This window comes from Zalophus californianus, chromosome 2 (genome assembly GCF_009762305.2).
Source record: "Zalophus californianus isolate mZalCal1 chromosome 2, mZalCal1.pri.v2, whole genome shotgun sequence".
Classification (NCBI taxonomy): Eukaryota; Metazoa; Chordata; class Mammalia; order Carnivora; family Otariidae; genus Zalophus; species Zalophus californianus.
The window spans coordinates 121,889,510-121,910,556 of NC_045596.1; the positions used below are offsets into that span (position 1 = coordinate 121,889,510).

At 43.1% G+C, this 21,047-nt stretch overlaps 1 protein-coding gene across 2 annotated transcripts; it reads left to right on the forward strand.

Moving 5' to 3' along the window:
- Window positions 1-815: 815 nt before the first annotated feature.
- LSM6 (LSM6 homolog, U6 small nuclear RNA and mRNA degradation associated) lies at window positions 816-15,297 on the forward strand. 2 transcript variants are annotated; one of them, XM_027600257.1, is made up of 5 exons: window positions 844-965; window positions 2,349-2,452; window positions 9,586-9,701; window positions 12,971-13,084; window positions 15,016-15,297. In XM_027600257.1, exons 3-5 carry the CDS (start codon window positions 9,608-9,610, stop codon window positions 15,048-15,050), a joined length of 243 nt encoding a protein of 80 aa, XP_027456058.1. In that variant the 5' UTR covers window positions 844-965; window positions 2,349-2,452; window positions 9,586-9,607; the 3' UTR covers window positions 15,051-15,297. The 2 variants fall into 2 exon arrangements, with proteins under 2 accessions (XP_027456059.1, XP_027456058.1); XM_027600258.1 differs by lacking the exon at window positions 2,349-2,452 and having other exon boundaries at window positions 816-965.
- The last annotated feature ends 5,750 nt before the right edge of the window (window positions 15,298-21,047 follow it).

Below are 21,047 nucleotides of genomic sequence, written 5' to 3' on the forward strand. Positions count from 1 at the left end.
AGGTTTCCAAGCAGGGAAACTCATCTTTATCTTAGGAAAAAATTCTGCATCTTAGATCCATAACACTTAACGGGGTTAAGAATCTGTTTAAAGATATTATTTCTTTGTTTATAGCGTTACAAATCACAAATAGAATTAAAGTATAAGTTTTAAGTTGAGGGTATGTGTGCGAAGAAAAAATGGAATCAAGTGTTGGTATAACAGTTTTCTTCTTTTTCTTTGCCCTTTCCATTAATAGCAAGAGTATTGAGAATTCATGCAAAATTCCAAACCAAGTTCCCATAGCAGCACTTAAATAATGTCTGCACACCATTTCCAATTAGAATTAAAGATTGTAATGGAACGCAATTTATGCCATTATAATATGGAGTTACTTTAGTGATTTTAATTCTTTTTGTGTCAATTAACGTTGCCATGGAAACAATCTCTTTGCTAATAATGACCTCATCTTCACACACTTAATCAAAATCCAAAGATGGATTTGAAGATTTGAGGCTGCCTGTTTTATTTATTTATTTGCATTAACTTATTCAAGGATCTCTCTTAGTCATTACGTTAGCAGCAAATTCCAGTGTAGTATGACTTCAAGCTCTTTCTTGCATTTCTGCCTAAAGGAAATCCCCGCTAAAAGATCACTTCCAGTTTGGGTTTTTTGTTTGTTTGTTTATTTGTTTTATTTAAGGGATGTTTGTTTCTGTTAAAAGAGTAAGCACCAGCGCTTTCTCCTGTGACCTCCAAAGCACCAACTTTGCCTTTAGGCAAAACGAGATTCCAGGCTTTGCGCGCTCCACCAAAGTCCGGCCTTTTCGGTCCCCGCAGGCTGCCGTAGTCAGGAAAGGCAATCCTTGGTTGCTGCAGAAAAGTGCCACCTGCCTCGGCAGTTTCACTTTCGATTTCCTCCGGATCTTCGGCGGAGGCCTGCCTTGTGGGGCGCTTGGAGCGGGGGTTTGGATCCCGGCCACCAGGTGAGCCAGGCAGCCGCACGGGCGGTTGGAGGCCCCAGTGTTGGCTCGCTCGGGGCGGGTTTGGGGAGCAGCAGCGGGGATCTGGGCCAGGCAGCCCCTGAAAGGCGCCGGGAGGGAGCGCGGACCCCGGGCGCCAGCAGAATGCGCTCACGCTCTCCTCGGCTCCTGGAAAGGCCAGGAGATCTGTGGTCCCCGGCTCTGAGAACCCCTCCGGAGGGGCGTCTAGACCGCGCGGGGACGAACGGCAGCGACCTGGCCCCACCGAGTTGCCTTCCGAGACCAATCCTGATTGTCCAAGTTGCGCAGGAACCCAGACCTGAGCCTGCGGGCTGGGCGGGAAAGCGGGCCCCGATTGCACGGGCCGGCCTCGCTTCCTAGGGCTCCGGGTCTGCACTGATTACCTCGGGGTGGTTCCCCTGAGCCCCAGGAATTAAGAGCTCGGACTAGCCCACCTTACCGAGTTCCCAGGTTGCGGACGCCCACAGTTTTATGGCGTTAGGTCCTGTCATCAGGGCTTTTGTTGTGTAGGTGTGTGCGCTTGCTCCTTGCGGGTATTTCTGCTTAGGGTGTCTAGCATTAGGATGATGGCAGATAAGGTTGGTGGTGGGTTAGCGTGCCCCCCCCCCCACGCCTTAGTAACACAGGACTGTTGAAAAATTGAAAACACAGTTTAGTGAAGAAAGTAATATTCACTGAGACCCATCCATAATTTCTGTATTTTACTCTCGTATGTGCTACTTTCTATCTGAGCTAAGACTACCTATTTTATCAATTAACAGTATAAATAGTTGTCCACTTTCATTTGAAAATTCTTCCTAAATATCATTTCTAATTTCGCATCTTTTGATTGGCTACCTATTCTGTCATTGTGTAGGCCCCATAAATAATTCAACCATTTCCCAGCTGTGAGGCATTTAGGGTGTTTGTGAATTTTTCTTTCATTTTAGCATCCCAGGTAATACTTTGATTAACTTTATTTTTGAAACTGTGTTACAGATGACTCACTTGGACTAGATTCTGGGCAAGGAAGTTATTACAATAGATGCTGTGTTCTAGTATGGTCTTTTTAGATCTTCATACCCATTGCCCAGTTGTTTTCCAGAAAAGTTTTGGCAGTTTACATCATTCATGTAAGGTTGTGCCTGTTCTCACCAAATGCATGCTAGCTCATAATATATGTCTAATACATCAGCCTCTCTTTGGATTTTTTTTTTTATGGTAATGTTTCACAATTCCAATTGCTTGAATTTTGTGCAAGAGTCTAGAGGATTATCTTTGTGTGTGTGTGTGTGTAAATGCATTACTGGAGTTACTGCATAGGCTGAGTGTTAGAGCAGGATGATCTCTTAAGTGATCATCTAGCATAACTCCCTTATTTTGCAGATGAGGAACCTGGGGCCTTGAGAGGTGAAATGACGAGTTCTCCAAGGCATACAGCTAAATTAAGTAGCAGAGCTGGGATTAGAATTCAGGTTTCCGTCTCCCAAGTGAGTACTCCTTATGCTGCATTGGGTGGTCTCTCAACTAAACTGTGGCATACTTGTATGAGAATTTAAAAAAATGTTGACATCACTTGGATTATTCTGTCCTGTTAGAATTGTACCAAATAACAGAGATTTTAGTCATCTGAGGGATGTTTCACACTGAAAAATGGGAAAATTGACCATTTTCGTGACTGGGACTAAAAATTCATTACTTAGAACAGCAACCCCTTCAAGACTTTTTGACAGTTGTTTTCAGATTCCCTTTCTGTCAGAATAAAACATCTAGTAAGTTATAATTTGTACTCTGTCATCTAATTAGAATTGAGCTGTTCATTCTCATTTGTTGTACCTTGAAGGTTTTTAAAAACGCCTTGTCACTTTAAGACCAGAGAACAATGGTTTTTTGATTTAGGGTTTATAACAGTTTTTCAACCTCAGTTGACATTTTGGGCTGGATAATCCTTTGTTGTGGAGGGCTGTCCTATCTATGCTTTGTAGAATGTTAAGCAGCACCCCTAGCCTCTTATGTACTAGCGCCACCCTCCTCATTCAAGACAATCCAGAATGTCTCCAGACATTTCCCCATGTCTGCATTCGCTTATAGGAATCATTTGGGAAACTTTATAAGATGTAAGTTATAGTGCCCCTTGCCTAGGGAGTCTGATGAGGAGTAGACTTCAGGAATCTGCATTTTAGCAAGCGTCTCCATTGACTCGGATGCAGCTGGTTCTTGTACAACATAGAAACAGGTCTGTTTTCTTCATCTTTCTTTTATTTGCTGGCCAGTAACAGAGATATTACTATGCTGTAGCCATTTAAGTGCACAGAAGATACCGTGCTAGTCACTCTACCCGTATTTCGTGGGTGGGGGGAGGAAGGGACAGGGATTTTCCTTGGCACTGACCTTAGATGCCTCCCACAGGGTTGGCCAGTGAGCTTAGGTACCAGGGACACCATTTTCCCTGTCTCTGAGAAGCTTTTCCTTGGCCCTGACCTTAGATGCCTCCCACAGGGTTGGCCAGTGAGCTTAGGTACCAGGGACACCATTTTCCCTGTCTCTGAGAAGCTTTTCCTTGGCACTGACCTTAGATGCCTCCCACAGGGTTGGCCAGTGAGCTTAGGTACCAGGGACACCATTTTCCCTGTCTCTGAGAAGCTTAGAGCCTACCACGGGAGACTGGTCATCAGGAGAACTATGCAAGAGCCTGATAAGTGGAAAGGGGTGCTGTGAGTGCTGGATTCTGGGCTGGAGTGAGGGAGGGGAGGAAGGTAGCCCCCTACCATGTGGGGAGGAGGGATTGGTATGAAGCCTTCAGAAGGACTAGGTACCCCAACTGTCTGAGGAGGGTGATGTTTAGAGAGCTGGTCTCAGTGTCTGATGCCCTCTCAGACACTGAGGTATTAGTCTCGAGCTGCATTTACGTGGGTTGTTATGTTATGCTTCATTGTAATTATTTGCTTTTCACATTTTTTTCACCCTAAACTGTAAATATTCTATGAGGAGGTGAAAGTTTACAGGTAACCATTGCCAAGAAGCAAGGATTTGCGAGTCCTCTGTTCAGTGACGTAACTCAAAATCACGTTAGGTAGATTTCTTAACCTTTGACCATTGTATTTCTTCACAGGCTAATTGACAGCACTTTGTGCCTTTAGGCATTTTTCCTTCAGTGCTCCCGCTCTCCAGCTGGATCTCCCCTACATCTCCATAGATGTCTGTGGTCGTTCCCCACCTGTCACAGGAGGATCTAGACATATTCCAAAGGGCAGCTTTGAAAGGGCTTAGGCTTTGGGACCCCGCCTTAGTTGTGCTTGCCACCTCGCAGGGTTACCGTGTGAATTGCTCGTGAATCTAACGCAGCCTGGCACATAGTTGGATGAATAAAATTTGGTTCTTTTTCCCCCATTCTTTTACTAAAAAAAAATCTCTGCAGGGCAGTTTGCGGATGTTCTTATACTAGACCTCTCAGTAGCTTCTGGCAGAAAATATACTGCCTTTGACTTAATAGCCGTTTCTGAAAATAGGTCATTTAAAACAAGCCTGAGTAGGAGTCAGGGGAGGGAGAGAGGCATAGAGGTGATTATGGCTTTAATTTTGAAGGGAGAAGTTTTATCAAGGTGACCCTGCAGAAAGGAGGCCTTTTTCCTCTTCTGTGTTTATGGTTCAAGAGGCTTTTCTCTCGCTTCAGAAATGGTCAGAACTGTGCCTTCTGCCTTAACCAATTTAAAAGATGAACACTTAAAATTACGTGAGCCAAGTGATGGGAAAAATTGTGATGTTGAGACCAATTTACTCATACAAAATGGATTTATGGGCAAGTCATTAAGTAACGGGGAGTACCAAGGAAGCCTAATGAAGATGAATGTAGAAGATGTGGTCTCCTAGAGTGATGGATAAAATGCGTTTGAGGCAACCACCCCCTTTTCAAATAACTTCTGAAAAAAAATTTTTTTTTCCCAAGAGATTTAGCAGAATGCAGATGCTCTGGAGAAAAAAATGAAAAGCTTGAGAGTAGTCTTGCCTTTCACATGGCTTCCCATCTTTTGAGGGTGAAAAACTAGTACAAAAAAAGTAGAGAATGTCAGAGAGTAGTGACAGATTGTAGCCAGTACAACCTTTGGGGGACGCCGCCATGTCAGAACTAGGTGAGGTGGCCCACCTATGCTCTGCGCTGGGGAGCCGAGCTCAGGCAGGTCTCTGCTCATGACCCTGTCGTGTTTCCTGTCGCTGACACGGTGTTCTCCAGACTTGCCAGGTCAGAGAAATCTGCCGGGCGTGTGCGAACCAGTTCCTGGGTTCTGCCCCAGAACTACTGAATCAGAATCTCCAAGTGAGCCAATTGCTTTCGTGTTTGGGATACTGAGCTGGCAGCTCAAGTCCAAGGTCTCTTAGCCTGACTTGCCCTGCTTGCCAGGAATGTGGCCCTGCTCCCTCCTGCACCTACATTTTGCCCTCTTGGGCCGTATAGCGTTTTCTCCTCAAACGCAATTACACCGTCCAGTGTCTTTGCTAAGATTTCTCTCCTTTCGGCCGGTGGGCTCCTTTCCCTTCTCGCTCAGCACAGGTGTCACCTCCAGAAATCCTCTGCTCTGCCAAGCTGTGCCAGGTGAGCTGCTTTCTCTACGTGCTGTTCTCTGCATAATTCTGTCCACATACATACAACTTCTAAAAAGTTCTCCAATGACGTGTTTTTGGGCCAGCTTTGGAGTATAAAATCTGAGGGCCCGAGGCTACCTGTATCTTAATTAGTGTTAGCCCCCCCTCCCCCAGCCTGTGCACCCGACACTCAGGCACTGCACGGAAGTTTGAAGTGTTGAACACCTTCTGGAAGAGATTGATGCTAATTGGAGTGAGGATGTGGCTTTAATGGCAGAGGTGTGATCTTTGATGAGCTTAGAAGAGTATTATCTGTGCTTTTTAAAAAGGTGAAGAAAGAAGACGAATAACATTTTAAAAAATAGCCAATACCAGCAGTTTGTCTAGGCTTGGGGTCTTTTTGCTGTCATTAACTTTTATTTATTTATTCATTTATTCTAAAGATTTAATTTTTTTTGACAGAGAGAGAGAAACAGCGAGAGAGGGAGCACAAGGAAGGGGGAGTGGGAGAGGGAGAAGCAGGCTTCCCGCAGAGCAGGGAGCCCGATGCGGGGCTTGATCCCAGGACCCTGAGATCATGACCTGAGTCGAAGGCAGACGCTTAACGACTGAGCCACCCAGGCGCCTCTGTCATTAACTTTTAACTTTGGATGAGGTAGTTAGTAATATTCCTGTCAACTAGATTTTCACATGACCATGCATCTTAGTGGTTTTTGTTTTTGTTTTTTTTTTAACACGAAGGAAACGGCTAGTTTTGTCTCGGTCTTGTACATAGAAAGCACCATCATGGGATTTCACGTCTGATAAGAAATGCACCTGACTCATGAGCTGAGTCTCCATCAGGCCTTCAGAGTTAACAGTCTCTAGACCCGTTCAGTGACAAAACAGCATGTGTTCAGGACATAAATAAGGCAGTTGGTAGACGAATGGGAAGATTTGTTTGTTTTTACTAAACTCATCAAGAGTACTGAATCTGTTACAGGATTTACTTTGTAATATTTTTTTCTTGTGCTCAAAACAGCATAAATAAAATTGTGTGGTCTGAGTCTCAAATGAATAGTGGTCGTCCTGAATAGTAGTTGTAATTCCAGTTATCTACTGAGACTGTAGCTAAAAAAATAAACTGGCAATCCAGTGGGAAAGTTAAATTAAAATTTGCTGAGTAAAATCACTAGCTGATCGCATTTTAAACATCTTTCAAGCCTCAGGAGGATGGAGTGGGAAATGGTCCAAAGAACAGCCCCAAGTTCAAGCGTACTCTGTGAAATTTGTATTTTCTTTTATTTAATTGAGGATGTTGATTTTTGGGGGTTAAAGAAAATTATTTTCCTTAAATTATAATCACTTTTGTTTACTCACACTCTTGGAGCAAGAGTTTAAATTCTTCTGGATTCTAAGTTCTTTAAGGTCAGAACCTGTGTGAAAGCCGTGTTTTTGAAGTTCCCTAAAATCTGTGTGGACATATGCGTATTTGTTCAAGAAACAAAAAGCCAGTAACCGAGCATTCTAGCTTAACCAAACTGCTTGAGCTGGCCGATTCACTGTGAGAAAATCTCTATAAACAATGTTCCTGAACCCATATTCAGATCGTGGAGTGGATAGACTTGAAGTAAGCAGTGCTGTTTATGGAAGAAAGTGTTATAAAAATTTGGATTGAAAACAATTTGAGTTCTTGAGGAGAGTCCTTAAAATATTGTATCCATACTGATTTTTAAGTGTCAGTACTATGTGGCTACAAAATAACAGTGAGCTGAATTTGACGGAAACAAATAGTAATTTCCAAAGTCCTTTTGCTGTTAGTTTTTGCTTAAGTAACTATAGTTTTGTTACATTTGTTTATCAAAATACTTTGACCCAGATAACTATTATATAACAAGATGAATTTTGAAAGGAGTGATTGGCAGCTGTGTATGTTTGATTTGGGTATATAATGCTCTGTATTTCAGACTCCTCCTATTCTTGAATTTTAAGACTTTTTCGTACTAAAAGGCAACCCTCTGGAATGGGAGAAAACACTTGCAAATGACATATCTGATAAAGGGTTAGTATCCAAAGTATATAAAGAACTTATAAAACTCAACACCCAAAAGCCAAATAATGCAATTAGAAAATGGGCAGAGAACATGAACAGACATTTCTCCAAAGAAGACCTACAGATGGCCAACAGACACATGAAAAGATGCTCAATACCACTGATCATCGGGGAGATGCAAATCAGAACTACAGTGAGCTACCTCCTCACACCAGTCAGAATGGCTAAAATCAACAACACAAGAAACAACAGGTGTTGGGGGGTAGGATGTGGAGGAAGAGGAACCCTCCTACGCTTTTGGTGGGAATGCAAGCTGGTGCAACCACTCTGGAAAACAGTATGGAGGTTCCGCAAAAATTTGAAAATAGAACTGCCCTATGATCCAGCAATGGCACTACTGGGTGTTTACCCAAAGAATACAAAAATACTAATTCAAAGGGATACATGCACCCTGATGTTTATAGAGCATTATCTGTAATAGCCAAATTATGGAAGCGGCCCAAGGGTCCATTAGCTGATGAATGGATAAAGAAGAGGTTGGGGGCGCCTGGGTGGCTCAGTCGTTAAGCATCTGCCTTCGGCTCAGGTCATGATCCCTGGGTCCTGGAGCTCAGCGGGAAGCCTGCTTCTCCCTCTCCCACTCCCCCTGCTTGTGTTCCCTCTCTCGCTGTGTCTCTCTCTGTCAAATAAATAAATAAAATCTTTAAAAAAAAAAAAAAGAGGTTGTATATATATATATATATGTATATTTGTGTGTGTGTGTGTGCACGCACGTGTGTGTGAGAGAAATGGAATATTACTCAGCCATCAAAAAGAATGAAATCTTGCCGTTTGCAGTGGCATGGGTGGAGCTAGAGAATAATATGCTAAGTGAAATAAGCCAGTCAGAGAAAGACAAATACCATATGATTTTACTCATATGTAGAATTTAAGAAACAGAGCAAACAAGCAAAGGGAAAAGAAGAGAGAGGTAAACCAACAAACAAGACTCTTAACTACAGAGAACACACTGATGGTCACCAGAGGGAAGGTGGGAGGGGGTTGGGTGAAATGGGTGATGGGGATGAAGGCAAGCACTTGCTGTGATGAGCACCAGGTAATTAAGATAAAAACTTAAAAAAGAAAAGACTTTCTCTTAATTATATAGAGCGTATATCTGCTCTAATAGAGTAAAAAAGCTCTGGCTGCATTAGGAACTTTCAAGAGGCTGTATAAGGTTGTGATTCTGAGTGTGAGCTAGTCGTCCACTTACCAGCTATGTGACCAGAGCAGGACCTCTGTGACTCTTTCTTCATCTGTAAAATGAAGATTAAAAACAGTACCTACCCCATCACGTCATAGGTTTAAATGGATTACTATATGAGAAGTGCTTAGGTGAGTGCTGACATATAGCACACTAAGGTATTAGCTCTCAGTTATGGTTATAAATATTTTTAGAAACACTATTTTGCCATCAGTTTGTCAATATGTCTGCATTACATAACACAGACTTTAAAATACGACTGTGTTGAGCTTGAATGTTGGCTCCATCACATTTAGGGGCACATTATTTCAGCTTTTTGTGCTTTTATTTTCATTAGCAAGGTGAGGATATTATGACTTCCTTCTCAGGGTTCCTATGAACCGGGTTTATAAGGAGCTCAGCAGAGCGCTCAGCATAGAATGAGCATGCAGTAAATGATGGCGGTGGCAGTGGTTGTAATGGGTATACTGCCTGTGTGTGAGACAGTAGTGACCAGTGATTAAGAACAGCAGCTCTGTTAACACAGGGAGCCATGATGAAGCCCGTGTCGTGGGGTTGCTGTGGGATAACTGAATGAGGTCATGCATTAGCTTAGCATCTGGCTGATAGTAAGTACTGGAAACATGCTAGCTGTCATGTTGTAATAGGAGTGAATCATGTTGAGTCTTCAGATGTAGTCCTTTGTTACGTGATTTCCTATAAACAGGCTAAAGGCTTTTTTGGGTGAATAATTAACTTTTGTCTTTACTTTTATTGCTCCTTTTCAGATTTTTGATCAGGATTGTTAAAATGAGTCTACGGAAGCAAACCCCCAGTGACTTCTTAAAGCAAATCATCGGACGACCAGTTGTGGTAAAATTGAATTCTGGAGTGGATTATCGAGGTAATATTTTCATGCTTTGTCCTCACTGGTGCAACTAAATGAGTAAATATGACCTAACTGGTTTTTATTAAGCTCTTAAACATACCCAATAGAAAAAAAGGCATTGGTTACCAGTAGTTTTTATGTCCATTTCTTTTTCTACCTCTGAGATGGTTCCCTTTGGAGACAGGGTGCATAGCAGATTGTGTGCTTCTGACTTCCGGTGTGATTTATGTGACTGTTGTCTCCTTGTCTCTGCTTTGCGACTGGTTGTGTACATCCTGGTAATAGCCAGGATTCTCAGTCACCTCAGGCAAGAATAACTGGAAACCGAAGAACACTTAGCACAACAGCATGTGGTTTTGCCGAAGTATTCAAGGTTGACAAACAGCTGTTTAGACAGTATCATTTTACAACATGAACTTCCCACTCTTACAGTACACGTGCTATCCAAATATACCTTTCCATTCTTTTCGAGAATGCTACTTTTAAGAGGCGGTGACACTCCTGCAATTAACTTTGTGGGAGGAATGGTGTCAAATCCCATTTTTTAGTTACTAAAATCCTAATCTTCCAAAATTCAAATACGTTAATGACCTGGAGTATTTCATGGGTGCAGCTTACTAATTCATTAGCAGAGTAAAGCCTTTTCTTGGTCTCTTTTCTGAATGAGGATGGTAGTCTTGAGCTTTTTCCTCTTTCCACACATGCAAACTTAGTTTTCCTGAGAACTTACTATGTGTCCAGTGTGTGCTAATCATTTCAATTTCCAATTTATCTTCACATAAATCCTTTGAGGTATCTGTTTCTCTCTACCTAGTAAGGGAGGAGCTAGGACTCCCAACTCAAGCTTGACTAAAAGCCTGGTTAAGAAATCACCCTGCTGTTTATGTACTGCTTTAGTGTCTTGACGTCAATAACCTATCTCCAGTTTAATTTTTATGGTGGAACTAATAGATTTACACTGAATACTGAGATATAAAGTCTCTACATACCACTTTACACCCATGAACTTTTGATGAGCCCAAAGGAGATAACAGACTTCTAGAGATTTGAGCATATTCAGCAGTTGGTTAGGGTGGGAACATTGTGTTCAGTGTCTTCTCAGAACCCACTTCATTGAGGAGATCAACCAGCCTAGCCAGGCTTTTTTTCTCTATACTCGTTAGGGAAAATTTTTTTTTATCTATAAAGGTGGCATACATGTTTTTCTTTTTCTTTTTTTTTTTTTTTAAGAATTTCAAAGCAAATAATGAAGAAAAGTATACAGAAGAAAGCAAAGTCTCCCCAAATTCTTCCATCCGGAGATAATCAGGTCTACCAGTCTGGACCTGTGTCCATATAAGCATAATTTTATATAAATGGGATCAGCTATACATACACCCTGATTTTCTTCTTCTTTTTACGTGAAAAGAATGCATTCAGTTCTCTGACAATATAGAGTGTTTCATGCTGCATAGGAGTACCTTGTGTAGATGTGCCACAGTTTTGTTTTTGTTTTTAACCAGTTTTCCTATTAATGGGCTTGCAGGTGTTTACCAATCTTTTTGCTATTTTAAGTAAACAGCTCTGCTCCTTTGACATGTATCTTGAGCACTTGTCCAAGTATTTCTTTAGAATAGATTCCCTGGCCTAGGATTTCTGTGTTAATGAGCATGCCCAGTGGCCCTCCCCTCCGGGCAGATGGGCTTATTCTTCTCTGTGTTCTCAACAGTCCTTGTATTAGCCTTGTTTTCAGCGTTTCCATTCTGATTGGCAACAAGTGATAGTTTCATTTTATTTCTGTTTCTTTGTTTACTAGTGAGGTTGAACAGCCTTTCACATGGCTAGTAACCATCATGATTAAATTAAAAACCCCAGCTTTCGGTAGCAATTTCTCTTAAGTTTGAAGAAAACTGTTCTTTCTGTTATTCATAGTAGTTTATCCCTCAGAGATGGGAGGGGGTTACCATTACGACCTCCTGGAATCTTTTTCTTAAAACAACCTTTGCTAGGAGAATAGATATTTTTCTATTAGTGAATATTTCATTTTGAAATGCTTTGGGTTAACTTTCAAACAGGTTTGCATGTCATGTTTCGGAAGTTTCTTGCTCACTTAGGATTGTGGTTTAGATGTAAAATAATACAGCAGGAAATAAACTGGAAGGTTATAGCTTAAGCTCTCTTTTGACGGGAAATAATTGTTAGTAATTATTCATAATCTCTTCTGATTCTTTGAAAGTGTACAGCTTCTAGCAGTATTCCGTTAGATTACTGTCGTGTGTTCTCATTACACACACAGTTTGGAAAAGAAACATTTTTGTTTAGAGGGAAATGGGGGCAGAGGCAGGGAGTGAGGAGCATATTAACAAAGTGGAGACTAAGAGAAGCTCTCGACTTGGCTAACTGAATCAAACTTGTAGTATTTGTTTTTACTCGATTCTTTTTTTTCTAGAAAATACCATGTGAAGTTAGAGACTCAGAGGCTTATATGTGTTACTCTTTTGAGAAAAATTATCAGGGCAAGTTTTGCACAATTTATACTATCTTAACACAGTTAAAAAGATTCACTCAGTTTCCTTAAAAGCTCCTTAGAATGTTCTTGGCCATTTTTCTATATTAGTCTGGATTTGAAACTCTTCGAACTCTTAACAAAACAGAAAGGGATGTGTTAACAATGCAATATGGTGCCCTGTCTTCTCAAGCTGCTCTTCACGAGGAGTCACATCACAGCTTTCGGGTGCTCCTTCAGGAGCACCTGCTGTCTCCTCTCCTATTATTTTAACAGATTGTGGAGACTTCCTCTGAACCCTGGAGTACATTCATCTGCTGCGGTAGATGTTGCGAAGGAATGCAGTAAATCAGCCAGACCCATATTTCACTGAGTGGCTAAAGTAAGGAGTGCCACTCGCAGCGAGGAGCCTTGGCCAGTGGTCATTTGTCCCTGCGCAATTGCCCACTCCCGATTTTAGCTTCCAGAAAACGCTGTTTTATTTGGAATATGCATGTTACGTGATTTTTGTGAAGGCTTTAGGACTTACTGTTGTTAACTACACGGCCCAGGAAGCATGTGATAGTTTAATGTTTCCCCTGTTGGCGGTGGGTCCATGACTGCGTTCGCCCTGTATGCTTCTTCGCCGTCACTCACATCGGCGTAGAAAGAAACGATGGCGTTTCACTTACAGTGTGAATTTTTATATTAAGCATGTAAGAGCTAACAAATCACGCAGTTGTCAGCTCTAAGGTATACCCTGTAATTTTCAACTCTTATTTGCCCTGTATATCTTCTCTTTGATGAAATCTGCCTCCAGGGGTCCTGGCTTGCCTGGATGGCTACATGAATATAGCCCTGGAGCAGACGGAAGAATATGTAAATGGACAGCTGAAGAATAAGTATGGCGATGCATTTATCCGTGGAAACAATGGTAATATTCTCTCGCCGTACGGTTGTGCAACATCCAAGAAAAGTTTGTTTTTTGTTTTTTGGGGTTTTTTGTTTATAATCAGGATCCCCAGCGCATTTTCTACATAATTCAAGAGTTTAGTTTCAGTTTTGTGTTGTTTATTTTTAACTTTTTCAATCTCAGATCTTCATTGTGACCAGTTTCTTTTTTTTTAAGATGCTTCGCAGAATTTTGGAATAGACATGACATTCTCACCTTCCCTCTCTTTACTAATGAGGACCTGGGGGGCATTAGGACACTGACCCAGAGCCCTGAATACAGTTTATTAAATTCCCCTGACACTGCCTCTCACGTTGGAAGTTGGAGTTGTAAGAGTGGCCACTATTTCGCCTGTATCTTTGGTTTGCAGTATCTGGAAGGTAGCTTGTCCTGATGTCCTTTCTGTCTTAAACGTTCAAATGCTTTTTGTGGAGGTTTGTATCCTCTACTTTGGCAAAAATGACAAAGTAGGAAACATGATTCTAAAGCTACTCCACTTTTTAACAGCTAGTATGTTGCTATGATTATTATGGTTACTCTTAAGTACCTTGTCTAAAAAGAAAACTACCAAAGAAGTTGTATTTGAATTTCTCAGGGGGAAGGGAAAAACATCAAAACTGAGGGAATTATCCCTTGACCCATCCCCCACCCCCCCCTTTGGTCCCATTCCCCAAATGGAGCTCGGGGGCTCCTGAGTTCGGATTTTTTATTGATGTGAATTCTTTAGTTCTGGGTAATTTCTTCATCCCCCTTAACAGTTGGATCTCGGCTTTGAACTAAATATCCTGACTTTTGTTGTAGGTGTTCTGTATCCCGTTCTTACAGTACCATATTTCTTCACCTCCTGTCTTTGTATACATATTTTGCTGGCTTTTTATTCCTTCCAACATGTAGGGTTTCCTCGATTTTTTTCTGTTAGTCTTATTTTACTCCCCCCATTTACTAGAAATGTTCTGATGGTTGCCCCTCTCCAGACAGCTGAAAGCAGTGGTCACCTGTGAGTGGTGACAGGCTGGATTCTGTCCTGTGCTCACTGCTTCTTGGGCTGGTCCAATTCTACCGTCGTTCTGCTGCTTCCCTTCCTGATAACTTTTTCCATGATGTAATCAGTGGTAGTTACCCTTAGACTCCCAAATTCACATCTTTGTCTCTTAAAAAGGATCCTGTTTAATTTGTGCTATGTTCTTTGATCAAGGTACCTCTTCATGGTCACTTTGAACGGACGGGTTGGAGTCTGAGGGGGCCTGGGGGTGGGAGGGGAAGAACGCCTCTGAAAGCCTGACCAGAGTCACCTAGTTATTAAGTTTTGTCTTATTCTGATGTCCTAAAGAGTTCAGTTTGGGTGGTCACAAGAGGATAGCGGAGCAAAACTTTGGATAGGTTGATACTTTAAAAGGGAACGCAGAATAAAGATTTTAGTATTTAAAAACACCCCCAAAAAACCCCCAGACTCCTCAGCTCTTATTTATCCTGTTGTAGTTAAAATAGTAAACAGCAAGTTTAGAGTTTATGTTGGAGAGATGGATGAAAATATGTTTTTTATTGTTAATCTGAGGTTTCGCCTGGTAAATTTACTGATTTACCTTACTACAAGCAGAATTGTTATAATTATAAAACATTCTTACATTCCAGGGGTTTTCACATCCATTTTTTTTTTTTTTATCCTCCTGGTCACAATTTACAGTCAAATACATAGTGGACACTAGAACACAGTCCTATAAGACGTCAAACCCAGGTCTAGATTCATCAAATCTAGTTTTTCAGTAGTCCTAGAATTTGTTGTGTGGTATGAAAATTCCTTTTCAGTTTGCAGAGCTGTTGGGCCAAAATCTATTTGCTTTGGAAACTTGCTATTATGATTTTTTAAGCATAGGTGTTTTTTTTTCAGCGTGTTGTGTGTTTTTCCTTTCCAGTGCTGTATATAAGTACACAGAAGAGAAGGATGTGAAGACGCCGAGAGGACAGTACTTTTCATACTTGGATATATTTTTTATGAGATTTTTTGGTTCTTTTGTGACTTGATTTGTCCTGTTTCATAATAGTTGGTGATTTTTCACTGACGTGCGAGTGAGAGAAGTGCACAAAATCGTGGATGTAGTTGTAAAGAGCTTCCTCCATATTTAAGTTCCAGGCATTTTCTTTTCCCGCTCTGTCAGTGTGCAGAATGCAAAAGAATAAAAAAGAAAGAAAGAAAATCCATTTCTCTCTACGTGATTTCTAATTCAGGTCTCAAACCGCGTCATTTGATTGGATTTGCTTTACTCACTTGTCTGAAGAAAGCATGCATATGATGATCATTAAACCATTTTAGAGATGTCCTTCTTTGTCCCAAATTCTTCGGCTTGCCACACGAAACGCTCAAGGGAAGATGTTCTACAGAGGCATCCGGTTTCAGTCCGAGGCCGCAAAGGATTTGCGAGGTCAGAAGTTCAACCTCTGATCCTGTCACCTGGATAGAAAATAGAGCTGGGGATCTAAAGGGGCCACGTCCACAGAGGGAGCGGGAATGTGCATGGAGCTGGGGGAACTCTGAAGGTTAGCCATATTCCGGTTAGCTGAGAGCGACGTCAGTCTGCAGTCACCTTGTACCTCGTCCTGCACAGGTAGCCTTGCCCGATTTTCTTGCCTTCTCTCGGGAGCCTTGGCATCCGTGTTCTCTTAACGTTTATGAAGCACAGGAGGTGAGGAACCAGTCCTGTACTTACCTCTGTCTGGCAGTCGTTTAGATTAAAGCAAAGCCTGGACTTCGTAAACTTACTCAGGTTCCAGTCGCCTTCCTCACCAACACCCCCCCCCCCCCCCCCCCCCGCCACTGCCCTGCTCAGGGAGGGGCTTTCGGGCAGCCTTTCTCGAATCTGAGCTGTGAGCTGCGCTGGAGGGTGATGTTGTCCAGGAGCAGAGCACTGAGCTTTCCTGTTGCTTGGCTCAAGGCAGCGCCGCTGCATTCTGTGACTCCTGCTGAGAGGGTTTTCACAGTTTATTAATGAGATTTCCACAACCCTGCTTTCTTCTCTGAGCAGTTTATGCAGTCTCTAGGAACAACAACTGTATCTGGGCACAGAGGTTGAATGAACACCAGACAATTGCGTGAATGTCGTGCTGGCCTCCCTCCTCCCCCTCCCCAAGCGCAGCAGTACTCACTCCGGGAGCCGGGAGCCGGTGGTGTGGTTGAGGGAGGTGGGGGCAGGACCGGGAAGGAGGGAGGAGAGGCGTGGTGCTGGTTCTGGAGAAGGATTTGTGGCATTTTGTCTTGCTTTATTTTAAAGACCAGAGTGATTGGAAACAATTATTTTTTAATGACCCAGGAAAGGTAGCCAGAAACATTTCACAGGGCTTTACTATGGGCACAGCAAAAAGAAAACACTTTATGCTACACTTCAATAATTTATCACTTCTTGACAGGGCCTTGAAAAGGGTTCAGTCAGTAAGTACAAATCACCAGGACAACTTTTTTTCCCAAGCGGTGTATCAATCATAAACAACCCCCAGATCTCAGAGGTTTGAAACAACAAACGACTCTCACTCATGCTCTGCATCTGCAGGGTCTGGTGGGTGGGATGCTGCTCCTTGTGGTCACCCGCAGGCTCCGGCTGGGGGAAGCAGTACCTTGTGTCTCCACCATCTCTCTGTGACTCGAGGCTTGGCGCTGCAGGCGAGGAGCAGAAACGGTCCTGCCCAGGCTCTTAGATGCTTTTGCTTGGGGGAGACACCAGTCACTTGCCCTCCATTTTGTTAGCCGAAGCAAGTGAATGGCCATGGTTTCAAGTTTCCAGGATCCAGGAGAGAAAACCAGAAATACTGGTGAACAGTGGCAATATTTGCCACAGTATGTGTATTAGGGTTCTCCAGAGAAACAGAACTAATAGGATGTGTATGCGTGGAGAGAGAGATTTATTTAGAGAATTGGCTCACACGGTTGTGGGGGCTGGCAAGTCCCCCATTTTCAGGGTCGGCTGGTAGGCCGGAGACTCGGGGAAGAGTTGCAGTTCAAGTCCAGAGGCAGAGTCTGCTGGCAGAATTTCCCCTTCCGGGAGGGTTGCTCTTCTTCTATTAAGGTCTTTTAACTGTTCAGATGAGGCCCACTCCCATTATGGAAGGTAATCTGCTTTACTCAAAGTCTCTACTGACTTAAATGTGAATCTCATCTAAAAAATGCCTTCACAGAAACATCTAGAATGTTTGACCAGATATCTGGGGGCCATGGTCTAGCCAATTTGACACATAAAATTAACCATCACAGTATGGTTAATTACAGAAACGAAGAGGTGTACCCAAACCCAAAACTGCAAAGTCTCAAGATTTGATTCCTCATGAAGAAAGACTCCCTTATCGGCTAAGAGTGGGCTTGAGGGACCTCATCCTCCTGGTGCCTTAATTACCTCTTCATTAGATTCCAAAGAAAAATAGCGATTGGTTCTTTCCCTGGTTTTGGAAGCTGGATCTGAAAAGATTGCTTTGGTTTGGTTTTGTTGCGGGATAACTTAGAGAATCCCAGTTAATACATTCCTAAATTAAAAAAAAAAAAAATACCACCTTTCCATAGACTAGGTAAGCATGACCTCAGGCTACAGACTGTGGAGAGATGGTCATGGGGTCTTCAGTATGCAGCTGAAGTTCTGTAAACTTTCCAAAGCACAAGGGTATATAGTACATCTAACGCTGAACTTCATCGCTTCTCAGGCGTGAGGTTCGTACGGCGCTTGCTTTTCAGCATGTTTGGAACGCTTTACAAGTACGTATCTTTCTCCTGACAGAGCGAATGTGCCGCCCATCATGGTCAAAGATGACCTGTCCGTAGGACCTGGTCTTCCAGCGCGGTAGAGGTGGCTCACCCTCTGTCGAGGTCCTCTGCCGGGAGCACAGACCCAGATTCCTGAGATGCTGGGAGGGCAGCCGGTGACCCACGGGGGAGCCAAGCTCCACCTTGATGTCATCAGCCACCTGAGCTCCTCCTCACACTCTCCCTTGGCCGTCAGGGAACAAGGCCATCCCCTTTTCCAGGTGTGGGAATCTGAAGCAAAGAAGTCAAGTGACTTGCCCCGGGTCACTCGGGGAGTCGCTGCGACTAGGGGAGCAGTTCCCAAGGCTGTTTGGTCAGGCTCTTAAGTGCCAAACTCCCACCCGCTGGTTCCATCTGGCGGCGTGCAATCAATAAATCAATCTTCTCTTGTGTGCGGCCTCCCAGGCATCTAAATAAGAAGGTCCCAAGGTGTGCGCACGGACTGCCGTCCTCTGCATTCAGAGATGGTGTTGCCGACGGTGATTTGTTGTCGCTCTGCTCAGGTCCAACAGGGACGATCAATCGGCAGCCGGTGGCCCTTTACACATAGGCCCACGTAAAACTCGCCCCTCAGCTGGGGTCTGCAGGTGCTGTTCGCAGAGTCTTGCTTTTCTTGAGAGGACTGTCTCTTAGAATTTCTTTTTCCCTCTGGAATATCCCCATTCCTAACGACTCCACAACAGGCTGTTTGCCAGCAGCCTTTTGCTGTGTCTTCCCGTTAGAAGCTGCATCATCAGATGCCGTCCGTACACAGGAGAGAAATGGAGACAGGATCTCTGTGAATCTCAGCTGCCTTTAGCTCACCGGCCCAGCTGTGACAGGATCCACGGTCCTCTGTCCCAGGCTCATTTGCTCAGATGTCTAATAGAGGCAAATAATTTGGAGCCGTGTCTAGAGTGAGGCTTGCTAGGTCACAGGACCACCCTCCCCTGGACCCCCTCGTGCTCCCTAAGTGTGCTTAGCACACACATAACATCCCCGCTCCTGGAAGCATGACCTACACCCTAACCCCGGGCACGTGTGATGCTTACTTAGCATCCAGCTAGGCCATGTCGTGTTTCATGTTAAACTTTTTTTTTTAATTTATTTATTTGAGAGAGAGTGCATGCATAAGCAGGAGGGGGCGGCAAGCAGAGGGTGAAGCAGACTCCCCACTGAGCAAGGAGCCCGATGTGGGACTCGATGCCAGGACCCTGGGATCATGACCTGAGCCGAAGGCAGACGCTTAACCACTTGAGCCACCCAGGCGTCCCCATGTTTCATGTTAAATACATTTTGTTTGATGTTTACTTATGACTTCACTTTTGCTGTTTTTATCATTTTTCAGTTTATTATAGAAACTTTTTAAAATAATTTTTTTAATTGAAACTGATCACTTTGAGAACTGTGAGGACCAAGTCCAGGATGGCAAGAGATATGGTAGGCTTTGATCAAAATGTCATATTGTGTTTACACTTCAGAAGAAAAGAGAAATATCTATTTTAAGAAATACTAAAATAGAGATTGGAAGCGAATAGCCACTTTCCCCCCAGTTAGAACTGCATTCCCAGATGAATCTGTTTCTCCCTGTTCAGGGAAATGAAAGTATTGTTTTAACTAAGAGGGAAACCAGGTTAAATAAGCTACCAGACAGACAATTTAAAGACCATTCTTTCTATTAAAAACTGTTGCAGACTTTTAATATGCTTACTTTTATTATTGTCATTCATTTTCCTTTAATGAATGAAACTTACCAAAAACCAACACATTCTCTTCTTCCTCCATCTTTCCTCTTCTGTTGTTTGGGAAAGACTAGCTTTTAGACTCCACAGTTCCAGTTCCCGACACCACCCCTCCCGAATTATACCCGCATTATTTCTCTCAAAGTTGCCCTTATTCTAGGTTCATGTCGATTTCTTTATTATTCTAACAAGCTGACCCTTCCTCAAACCTGTGTGGAGGTGAAGGGGCTGTGTTAAAATCCCTGTCGAATTTCGTGGAAGCAGGACTCATACCAAGACAGTGACTCCTTGGAGGGCCGGTGGATGAACATCCCTGACCCAGGTGATTTGGGAATTTAACAAAACATCAAGAAAGAAGTTCCCATCTGTCTTGCGTAATGAGAGACACAGTACTCCAGTTTAAATTGGAAACAGGAACCCAGGTTGATTGGAGAGCCATTGTGAACTAGAAGCTCCCTGAGGGTAGGGCTGTATTTTGGCTTTTTATCTCCAAACCTGAAGATGTCTGGCACATTGGTGTTCTGTCTTGCTGCTGACAATCAACTCCATAGAAACACAGTCCTGATGCCCTTAAATAATTTACCTCCATCCTTGGCAAGCGTTTTTGCTTCCAGATGGAAATACTCTCATCCTCAGCATCAGCCCCATTATTAGTACTTGAAAGTTTGAAAACACTGGCAAGGAGGCAAGTTACGGGGCAATGGGGACCTTAATTTTCTAACATCTGCTGGAAGTTCATCCTGCTACAAGGAGACCATCTGACACATTTTTGGCTTGCCTGGCTGATGGTTTCATTGCTTAGAAATCAGGAGAAATACCAAGGAGGGCTGATACTGGACTCGTAAGGAGGAAATGCTCACCAACAGGGCAGTGATGAGAAACCGGGGCAGCAGTGACATTTGTCACCTTGGTATGTGTACAAGGCAATAAAATAAACATTGAATGTAGTCAGACATATGTCCTGGTCTTTATGAAAGCAGATGCCAAGAATTTCAGAGAAGGGGCACCTGGGTGGCTCAGTCAGTTGAGCGTTTGCCTTCAGCTCAGGTCATGATTTCGGAGTCCTGGGATCGAGTCCCACATCAGGATCCCTGCTCAGCGGGGAGTCTGCTTCTCCCTCTCCGTCTCCCTCTGTCCCTTCCCCCTGCTCGTGCTGGCACTCTCTCTCAAATAAATTAAAAAAAAAAAAGTTCAGAGAAAACATCACCTGTGGGAAGAGACTCTGGAAGTTTAGGAACCTTTTTAAAGCTTCTTCCTGTATACAAACTCCAAAGAGAAAAAATAGGGTTGGCCTTCAGAGAGTTCTGCATAAAGATATGGAATAGCTAACAGGTATTCAAGGCTTGCTTTGTGCTGGCCACTGTCCTAAGTTCTTTACAACTCATTTAATTTTCACAACCACCCCATGAGAAAGACCTCATTCCCTCTACAAATGAGGAAATCG